The 11,633-nt window shown below is 38.8% G+C and overlaps 1 protein-coding gene across 1 annotated transcript; it reads left to right on the top strand.

Moving 5' to 3' along the window:
- Nucleotides 1-5,186: 5,186 nt before the first annotated feature.
- On the top strand, nucleotides 5,187-9,048 carry drc5 (dynein regulatory complex subunit 5; the record flags this gene model as incomplete). The annotated part of the gene is made up of 4 exons (XM_080048247.1): nucleotides 5,187-5,298; nucleotides 5,389-5,948; nucleotides 7,182-7,631; nucleotides 8,878-9,048. Exons 1-4 carry the CDS (start codon nucleotides 5,202-5,204, stop codon nucleotides 9,046-9,048), a joined length of 1,278 nt encoding a protein of 425 aa, XP_079904373.1. The 5' UTR covers nucleotides 5,187-5,201.
- Nucleotides 9,049-11,633: the final 2,585 nt, after the last annotated feature.

The raw sequence follows: 11,633 nt of genomic DNA on the forward strand, positions 1-11,633 counted from the left end.
TTTAAGTTGTGATGCACATGTTGCCTTTTTCCATGCATTGATAAACAAGGGTAGACTGAAAACTGACCTCTGCTGAGATTTAAGGACCATTTGTTGGCTGACTGAAATATCTCAAATCACATGGATTAAGCTGAAATTGTGTACAAACATACATAGTACTCGTAGGATGAATCGAAAATAACTTGACTGGTTATCTTCAGACATTTGGTCTAGTAGGTTTTCACTTACCTATCTCAATATCTATCTAGTTGCTTAAAAGTTTGAAGACCAATTACTTGCACAAAAAATGACATTCCCATAAACCCCAGCTTAAGTTTTTGTGAAGTGCGAGATAGCATTTGTCGTTATTAAGCTGTGCCTGTAGGGCTGTAGACTATTGAACTTTAAAACATTACATTACCGCAGACCATTTCCCCTGTGTTCTTCAATGTGTTAGCCGTTAGCAACTCAAGCATAAATTAAATGCGGCAAAGTATTTGCATCCCACTGATGGCTCCCGTTAGATTTAATTTAATAGAATACCAACTTTAAACAACTTTGCTTTCAGTTTACCTTTTTCATTAAAAGGAACATTTTATTTAGCAGGCCAAAAATCTCACATTATCATATACAATCATGTCAAAGCTAGCAAAGTTAAGTAACAAAAAATGTGCTTAATCTATTATTTATCTTAATCTAGAAAGAACCTACCAATTCTCATTTTAGATATTTTTTTAAAATGTGGCCCAAACTCTGAATGGACAAAAAGGTTGACTTTTTTTTCCCTTCTTATTTCTTGTTTCATTTAGAGCTGTCCCGCTTTCTGTTCGTACACATGCCCACCTGCGGGTTGCTTTGCCTGGCACACACAAGCTTTGTAGTGCTTCGCTGAAAGGCCCCCAAGGGTTAACAAAAGGAGGAGCATTAATCACTCCACACTGGCAACCCTCCAGAGTTTACATCATGTCTTACTAGTACTCGCTGACTTACTCAAAAACAAATCACTGAATGCTTTCACCTCAGAAGATGTGAGAAATGTAGTAGTTGAGTGTGTCACTGGTAAAGAGAATCTGAGTTTTAAGCTTGTGCTATAATTTTTTTATGCAAGGCAATTACATTTGGCCTTTTATTTGTATCAATAATCCATGTGCAAGTTAAAAATTGGATTTCCATAAACCACACCAAAGAGTTTTTAATTTGTGCCACTGGTCTCATGCGGTATATTAATAGGATCCTGAAAGGTTATTGGTAATAACTTCAACATTATTACAACTTTAGTTCTACATGTCACTACAGAAGTGGGTGTCACATTCAAAAAATAGATCTTCATCTTGGAAAGAAACTCTTCATTTTGCTAGATCCTCCTGTCTTCGGGTTATTACACACACACAGGCCACATTGCCTGGCAACTAATGCATCAGCTCCCAGGGCTCAGAAAGAAAAAAGGAAGTGCACTGGCAGCGGGTTTCAAGGGTGAGGCAGAAGGTGAGGCACACACAGTCTTCATGCTCCAGAGATTGATGGTGTTTGATGCTGCTGCGGTTGTCGACCGAAGGACTAAGGGTCTTTAATTGCGCCATAAATAATCACTGCATTTATTCAATACTGCAAGATCCATATGAAATTTCCTGAGCTAATATCCTGCTGCACTGTCAGGATATTTGCTGGATGTGTATTTTTCATACATGAGGGAACTTAAATAACATGCATTTATTTGGTTTTACCTGGCTGTTGCCCTATCCGTGTATAATTAGTTAAGCTAAGCTGATTAAATGTTTGTCAATTTACACAAGACACATTGAAATCCGTCTTTTCGCATATCCCTTCTCAAATTTTCCACTTCGGAAGGGGTCAGAGCACAAGGTCAGCCATACTACAGCGCCCCTGGAGCAGTTTTGGGTCAAGTGCCTTGCTCAAGGACACAATGGTTCATTACATTCCTCGTAAATCTTTTCCAGGAACCTGACATATGAATCAATCTTAAATCATGTTTGACAGCTGAATCATGCTGCCTCACATCAAAACAATGAGTCTCCAAGCAGATCAGTGAACCTGTACAGTTCCTAGTTTGCCCCGATTCATCCCACAGTGACTCTTCTACCCAGAGTGCATTGGAACAACAGCTACTGTGCACTGTGGATGGCTGATGTCACGCCAGTCCATTAAAACTGGGAGTACCAGGGAAGCGTGTGTCTGTCTGGCCCTCTTAAGCGAGGATGAAGGTGATGGACTGCCTTGGGGGCTACAGTCTGAGGAGCCTCTCATTCTTGCATCCAACAAATCCGACTCTTGGAGCGACCTTATGCCAGTAACAGCCATCTCTCTCTCTGTCTCTCTCTCTGTTTTTGCTGCGTCCTTTACGTTCCTCCATCAATGTATGGTCATGTGTAAATGTTGCCCAAACACTAACATTATTGATGGAAGCAACTTGAACTAGATGTCTTTACATTTTATTATTACTCTATTCTGATTTCTAACCTCCGACCTACACCATAGTCATGGACCTGTTTTGTTTTGTTTTGTTTTGTTTGTGTGTGTGTGTGTGTGTGTGTGTGTGTGTGTGTGTGTGTGTGTGTGTGTGTGTGTGTGTTTTTTGTAAGAAAGATGAATTCTCTCCAGTATGCTCTTATCCCAAAATGCCCCTGGTCCTGCCAGCCTTGTACAATCCAAATGGTCTTCACAGCATGGGCATACTGCCTCCTGCAACACTCACTCACTTAGCACTAGTAAAAGTGTTCCCATTTAATTTCTAGCAATTAAAATATTTCTGTATTTGAATCATTATTATAAGGTGGCCTTATCTTAATTGTGCGCTCTTCCTCAAGCCCCTCCCTTCTTACTGTGCTAAATGATTCGTTACAGTTTTTCTCAATTGTTTAAACACATTTCTTGGTACATCAGACACAATGTGCACAATCTGAAACTAATTTACCAACTGCTTAACCAATTCTGCTGAACTCCAAACACATTTCCTGCCTTAGACTCATATTCTCATTCCAAAACACACATTTTTCACAACACTACACACAATTCTCTATATCTTGCACACTCTTCCTGAATTCTCTCTCATGGTATTCACACAGAACACACTGCCAATCAAATTTCTAAACTCAAAAGGCTTTTGTGCAGTTAGCTATAGAAGGGTCAGAGATGAGCTCCTGTTTGCTGTGATTTAGAGTAGACTCCATTTACATTTTGGTACAAATACAGTTTTTGACGAATACTGTAAACACTAAAAGTGACTGCTACGACCACAGCATCACAACCTCTAACTTTTGTAACTATGCCCTAAACCAAAGCACCAACCCTACAAACATGATATATGCTTTGCACTGTTTGAAATTCTCCAACACACTTCTTGAAAAAAAATTAAACTAATTGAATACCAATCAGTCTAAACCTTAGCACTACAAATAGACCCCAGGTAAGCTCAGCTCCTTTCTGAAACAGTAAGAGTCAGGGGAAGAGGAGGAGAGAGAGTGACAGGAGTACGAGGACAAAGAAGGCAACAGAAGGAGACACATACAACAGGAACACTATAGTGGACCATGTTATAGATCATATCCTATCAATGAGGGAGCCTGGACAGAGACTGCAGCCCAACCTGAGTCGCTCCATAATTAGGAGATTTAGACTGGATATCAGGTGATCATTTCCCTGTTGCTTCTCAAAGGATGACATTGAGTGTGATGTTGATGAGGCGATGTGGCCAGACGCAAACAGGAGGCGGTATCCATAAAAGGATTCATAATCCAACCACCCAATTCCTTACAACGCTGTTTTTTTTTTACCATTGTTCCCTAATTTTACTGTAATTGTTTCTTAGTTTATACTGACACACTGAATTGCCTATTTTTAATTACCTATTCATTGTGTTTGTTTGAAATGGCAAAATAAATTATTCTGCAACATGTGTGTTAGCATTTGGCAAAAACCGTAAAGTATTTGTTGTTACTGTAGGTGAAAGTGTATGAACATGCAAAGGCATAATTCTACTGATAAAGCATTCATATAGTGGTTTGCATTTATACTATAGTGGTTTCCATTCTGCACACCAGTGTTCAATGAGTGCTAGAAATGTCTATCATATGATGTATGTGTTTGTCATTTGAAAAGAAAACACCATTTAGTGAAGAGTTAACATTGTTTTGAGGGTAAAGTGTGCTTTTGCAAGAGAAGTGAAGGATTTTGTGTTTGAGTTTTGAAATTTGTGTTTAGGGTTTTGAAAAAGTGAGGTGTCAGGAAATCAGGAAATGTGTTCGAGCAATTGTGAAAAACTGTAATATAGCAGGGCCTTCAAGGTTTTTTGACATTTGAAATGACTGCAAAATAGAAAATGTAAGTGTGTTTTTCATGCTTTTGTTTAGTGCCTATGGGATAGCTGTGCAGTATTCAAATAAAATATCAATAGCACACTTGCACGACTATTCAGTTCAGAGTCAAATGTAAGTTGCATTCCATGAAGATCGGTATTTCAGATTTTCTGACAGTAAACAAGGCTATAATAAGCTATAGAGACATCTTTGAATCACACTTTTGTCATGGAAACAAACTATTTTCCTTCTACCCTGTGTTTACAAAAGTTTCCTAACTTGATGCCTTCTAAATGTACGTAGCTACAAAAAAAACTTCAAAACTTGAAGCCTTGCTTTTTGGTTATATAGCCAGCATAGAAGAGTAGAAAGGCGTCCAGGGCGTGCACTCAAAATTTCCCGGTGACCCCTCAGCTGTGAGCGTTGTGTTGCCAAGGGAACGTTTGGAGTCCAGAACAGCGCATTGCAGGTACAACGTTTGAACATTTCGTCGTGTGTTTGTAACTAAACGGTATTCAAAATATTTAAGTAAATGTCTGTTGGTTTAACACTTTGAATATGTTTTTCAGCGAGACAGCCATTGTGGTATGCTCGACTCAGTTAAGCTAACATTAGTGTGGAGGACCTGCATGCTAACCAACTTTAGAGACAGTTTTGGCTAGCAGCAAAATGTTGACATTAGCTAAAGAAGCCAATAGATGATTAGAAAAAAATAACATTTTATTTAGTCACTAAACAAATTACAAACACACCAAAGTAAGCATAGTGCATCTAAAATTAAACAACAGTGAAACTGTTAATGTGTAATTCTTCTTTTAAATCACAAGAGGATAGTCCCAGAAAACACAACAAGCAACAATGTCCAAGCCTCAAGGAGTCCACCTCCACTCAGCTGCAGAGAACAGAAGGATGAGGAGGATCATTGCCGAAGATCCAGACTGGTCCCTGGCTATAGTGGCCAGTTTATCAAACCTCTGTCTGCTAAGCATTGTAACACACTTTGAGGGTATGCTCTTGTTTTAAGTGCCATTATTTTACAAACCTTTTCACACACACACACAAATGGAACTTATAGCAAAACTTGAACCTGTTACAGAAAAGCCCATATTTGACCAACTGACGCCCATCCAGAAAGACTTTGTGCAGGAGAGACTGTCCACTTCCCTGCGCCTGCGCGTGACAGCCAACCTGATCAGCGATGGTGTCTACTGGCGGCGTTGCTGCGAGCAGAGGTGGGACCTGTGTGATGTCTCTCACTACGGCCACAGCTGGAAACGAATGTTCTTTGAGAGGCACTTGGAGAGCATCATCGAGCTCTTCATCCCAGACACCACGGAGTCCAGGCTGGTGCTGGAGATGGTGCCTCTTTGTAAGAACTACGTGAAGAGGCTGGATCTCTCCCAACTCCTACCGCCTCTAAAAGAGGAGGAGGAAGAGGAGGGCTCAGAGTTGGCCAGCGAAAATGAGTATGACGGCCCATCCGTTGACCACTTTGACTTTAACATCCTGCTCGACAAGCTGACCAACCTGGAAGAGCTCCATTTGGTGTACAGGGTCAAGCAGTGCGGTATGAACTTTGAGTGGAAGATGTTTGAGATGACGGACAGAGATTGCGAGTTGCTCACCAAGGCCCTTAAGTCCTGTAAATCTTTGAAGGTGAATACTTAGTTCCTCCTCAGTGGTTTATGGCGTGCTGCCCTTTGTTGTACGGAGCCTGATTGTCTGTGGCATGTTTGTTTGCTGTAATTCAGCACTTTCGACTTTCTTGTCAGCGACATTTTTACAGTCCACAGTGTCACAAAACAGGGAAATTGTTGTTGGCACTGCCCAAGAATGAACTTCATGCCCTATTTAAATCAAAGAAAAGACAGCAGAGCCTCTGGCTGCAACCTAAATAAGTCATTGACAACAAAAGAATTGTCACATTTATTTTTTAACTCCATGAAACATGACATATATTTACTACTGGTTTCTATGCATGTTCTGGGCATAGTCCTTAAACCTGCAGTGTGTAGAATTTTGTGTTTTATTTCCTAGCAGATTTTGTAGAAAATAATTATAATATCCATAAGTACATTTAATTTAGTGCATAATAGCTGAAAAACATTTTTAGAATTATTATTTTTTCCCTTAGAAAGGGTCTCATATATGTCCATATTTCTGCATATCTTGGACCAAGGCCTATGGCCGCCATGTTGAAAGCGTCTTAGTTGGAATGTCATCAGGTGCATTGTTTAGAAATTAGAATTGTTCTTGTCCTTGAAGGCCACCGTAGCTTCTGTTATTATTCAAAAGGGGTGGGGTTACCCAGGGAGCGTTGCATTCTAGAACTTTTTAGAACTTTGTAGAACTTACTTGATGATGTCATATTACATACTGCACCTTTAAAGGTGCAGTGTGTAATATGACATCATCAAGAAAGTTCTACAAAGTTCTAGAATGCAACACTCCCTGGGTAACCCCACCCCTTCGAATAATAACAGAAGCTACAGTGGCCTTCAAGGACAAGAACAATTCTAAATTTCAAACAATGCACCTGATGACATTCCAACTATGACACTTTCAAGATGGCGGCACTAGGCCTTGGTCCAAAATATGCAGAAATATTGACATATATGAGGCCCTTTCTAAGGGAAAAAATAATAATTCAAAAAAGAAATTTCAGCTATTATGCACTAAATTAAATGTACTTATGGATATTATAATTACTTTCTACAAAATCTGCTAGGAAATAAAACCCAAAATTCTACACACTGCAGGTTTAACTGTTGCTGGCATTTAAAAATGTGGAAAAGATTTTTTTTTTAATCCGACATTCTTCCTGGGTCATCTTTTCTGTGCTACTCAACACATTATCTTGCTCATCTTTAAAATATACTGTTTCTGCAGCTCCTGAGGCTGCATCAAAGCCACATTGAGGATAAAAAGTGCCGGCTTCTGGTGAAATGCCTTCTGGACCACCCGGCCCTGAAAGAGCTGGACTTTTCTCACAACCTGATTGGAGACAGAGGAGCCCGAGCCCTGGGCAAGCTGCTGGCCAGGAGCAACCTGGAGACCCTGAACTTGTGTGACAACGACATACGAGGCCCGGGAGCCAGAGCTATAGCTCACTCCTTGTCCAAGAACTCCACCCTTTTGTCCCTCAACCTACGTCTCAACCGTGTGAGAGATGAGGGGGGTCAGGCCATAGGCAAGGCCCTGCTGAACAACAACACGCTGCTCCACTTGCACCTGGGAGGCAATGAGGTGACGTGGCACACTGCCGTCGCACTGTCTAAAGTCATAGTTCAAAATAACACCCTGAGGAGCATCAATCTCTCTTGCAACAACCTGGGTGTGGTGAGTAGATTTCTATTCTAGATTCTTACGCCCATTTGGGTAATAAATATAAAGAATTCCCAGAGGGTGGTGCAAGACAAAAGGTTATGAAATGTCACCTTTGTCAAAGGATTTGAACTCTTTATTGTGGCCATTTAAGGACATTAATCAAATTCTTCATTGGATATAATAGTGTGACTGCATCTGATGGAAATCTAGGACAAGAAAATGTATGGCAAGTCAGGGATCACTAAAGTCAATGGACTCATCTTATGTCTTATAAGATGTGAATATTAGCTGTTTTCATGGTCTTTAATGATAATTAACTTAATCTTTTGGGGTTTTACGACTGTAAATCAGACAGAACAAGAAATTCAAAGAAATATGTATAGGCATTTTTCACTACATTTTGACATATCAAATGAATAACTGATAAAATGATTAACACGATATTTTACTCTGGATAAAACTGTTGGACCGATTGACAATGTCCCAAGCATTGATAAAGACATTTTAAAAATTACAATGAATAAAAATAAAAACATTGCAAGTTATCCTCCAGGATGAGTTTTTTACAATGAGAATAATATCCACAACATTGCATTTTTAGTGTATAATATCATTACGAGAAGTAATTTGTGGCACTGGGTTGTTTTGAAACGCTGGATTTTCTTCACTCCCATAGCATGCCAGTTGCAGTATAGAAATAGTACAGTGAAGGTAACCACCAGAATAGCTTGAAAGTACGCATATTTTCAATAATTCATAGATATGTGTTGAAAACATGCCATAATGGAAAGTTAAGTGATGTTTCTCCCGTGAGAGGTACGGTATATTAGATTTTTTTTTATCATGCGATCTCTTCAATATTTCACTGTACTGTATATGTCTGAGTCTGACTGGAATTCATTGCGGAGGATCAAAAATCACCCACACAGAAATGTGCAGCTCCATCATTATCTCTGACCTTGGTCTATGCTTCACAAAAATAGAAATGCGTGTTTCTGACATTGAAACAAATAGAAGACTGGCGTCGCTCACTAGCTTAAAGGGGGATATTTCAAGGTTTATGAGACTGTCCTTGGTATTTTTCAGAACAGGGTACTGTGATGTATTTCACAGGGACATGCATCTGCAACAAATGTGTTTTACATTTTTTTCCTCTTTCTCCCTGCGTGTGTGTGTGTGTGTGTGTGTGTGTGTGTGTGTGTGTGTGTGTGTGTGTGTGTGTGTGTGTGTGTGTGTGTGTGTGTGTGTGTGTGCGCAGGATGGAGGTAAAGCTCTGGAGGAGGCGATGTCACACAACTCCAGCGTAACAGAATGTGATATCCGTCTGACAGAGGTTGATGAGCAGAGCGTTTCCTCCATCAACCAGGTGGTTTGGACCAACCAGAGTTCATATCGAAAGAGGCATGCTCAAGAGATTAAAACCAAGTAAACGTCAACAGCTCCTTTTTGTCATGGTAAATGACTACATTTTTATTGTATCTTTTATTTTAAATCTAGCAAATGTAACTCTATATTGATTCCTGGCCCCTCCTGTATTCATTTAGCCAACAAAATCATATCACACACACACACACATAAATAAACACTCCTATTATTCTTGGTAAGTTTTGCCGTAAGAGTAAAAATATACAGTATGTACCCTGGGATAATTACAGCTTTACATTTTTGTGCCAATTTTGATATTTGATGGTTATATTTCTAATGTCAGCAAATAATTGGCAAAATGTGAATGATAGCCGGACATCCCTTGTTGTCACTCACACCATTTTTAGTTTTGAAAGCAAATATGATAACCAAACAAACGTGTAAAAACTACTAGCACAAACACAGTGATCAGATTTTTCATCTACATATTGGTCACATATAATATGAAGATATAGATCGTATCCAATTCACAATACCTGAAATGTTTTAGAATGTGGCGGCAATTGTCACAAATTGTTTTTTTGACACACATTTTAGTGAGCAGTTCAGTTTATTTAGGAGCCTTTTTCCATTTTGATACACAGGTTTGGTATACAGTCCTTATGTTACATCAAGGCAACGTTGTGGTGGTGTTGGAATACATACAGACTTGTGTTTTTTTTTAACCTATATCTTCTGGCAGATCACCTTTGCTAGGAAGCAACAAAACATCTTCAGTGTTTTTAAATGTTTAATGTAGCAAAATCACTACTTTTTATCTTATATCTTATAGATAAGAGAGTCAACGCTAATCAGTAAATTGACGGTGGACTAGTACATGGAGCATTCTACATATGACAGAATATGTGTTTAAAAATACGTGTCTGTGCACCCGATCCTCAATCAGTCAAATCATTCGTCAACATTTTCAGTTAAGTAAAGTTGTATCAAATACGATTTAGAAATGTAAAAATGGATTAAGAAGCAAAAAGCATTCAACACAGTAAATAAAAAGCACCACAGAGATGCTGTTGGCTGTGTTTTTTTTACAACACTATTACCATTCGAGACTTTACAAACTCACCATTTAACATCTGCACATCAGAAATGTCCCGCTTAAGTGTGAGCGACACATTGAGCTAAGCAAGATCCACGTCCACAGTCATTCTAACCTCTCAGCTTCATTTCTATTTACAGTACAAATCCTTTTGTAAAATTCACAAAATCATAAAACAGACAAAACCCCAGAGCATTCTTGAGTGATGTCATAACAACCCAATCTACTCACATGTTAAAGGGTTCAGTGCTTTTCATGACAAAAGCCTTTATGCTAACAGTCATATAGAGGAAAAATGTCTCATTATGAACCTTCCAGACAGATTTACAACAGTTTGGAATACCCCAAAAAAAAATTGGTTTTTCTTTTTTTGTCCCTGCTGTTACGTAAACATTTCACTGGTAAACAAATGTTTTCTATTTAAACGCAGAACTATGTTTGGATTTCACAGTGAAGCCATCTGAGAGGCTTGTTGGCTAATAATAAGTGAGAAAATGTGATGAGTTCGGTATATAACAGAGATTAAAATCCCAAACAATATATTTAGTTACCGCTAATAGACAATATAGTACATTTATAATCAAATGTGGAGTTTGCATGCCCTTCTTCGCATTTTTTCTCAGTCTTTACCTACTGTACATGATTTCCCCACTTGCTGCACAATGTATGCTGGGATATGATCCAGCCCTTAATGATTTAGAATCTGAAATAACTGGCTAAAGAAACTTGATTAATCAAGACAAATCTCTAATTTGGTATGATGCTAGTTGAAATAAAATGCTGATTATGTTTCTCAAAGAGAGTGTACACCATTAAAGGGATAGTTTGGCATTTTAGGAAATTTGATTATTTGTTTTCTTACTGAGAGTGAGATGAGAAGATCTATAATGTTAGCGTATGTGTTTGGTTAATGTAAGGCTCATACAGTCTGCAACCATTAGCTTTACTTAGCTTAGCGTGGAAGCAGGGGGAACAGAAATCTGCCTAATGCTACCTATATTAAAGCTAAATAATTACTTAATCACACATGAAGCACACACTGCACCCCCAGTAAAATGACAAATTTACAATGAGATAAATCGATTAATGAGATGAAACATGTTAAAAAATAGGCTGATCGTTTGATTTTGTTTAGACAGAGCCCCTGTTTCCAGCATTTGTGCCGAGCCTAGCAAACCATCTGTTGGCGGTAGCTTCACATTTACCATACAGACATCACAATTAATTGCTTAAGAAGCCTTTTCAAAAGCAAAATAAATGCTCTGCATGACTGCTCCGTAAACTGAAAACGTTTGGAGAAAGGAAAGATTGACAAGGTTTTACTGCGTTGCAGAATCTCCTGGATACTATCCAGAGCTAAGGGGCTTGCATAGATGACCTGTGAGTTGTGAAATTCAGTTTAAAACAGTTTACATTTTCTTTTTTTTCTAGACTGTCCTTTGTTGAATTAAATGTGAAGTTTGACAGAATATGTGTTTTTATCATGCCTCACTAACTTCAACTATTTCCAGTGTCACCTCTAGTATAGCTATTAAGATAGTCCACAACTCTGA

Source organism: Ammodytes marinus (assembly GCF_949987685.1).
Source record: "Ammodytes marinus genome assembly, chromosome: 19".
NCBI lineage: Eukaryota > Metazoa > Chordata > Actinopteri > Uranoscopiformes > Ammodytidae > Ammodytes > Ammodytes marinus.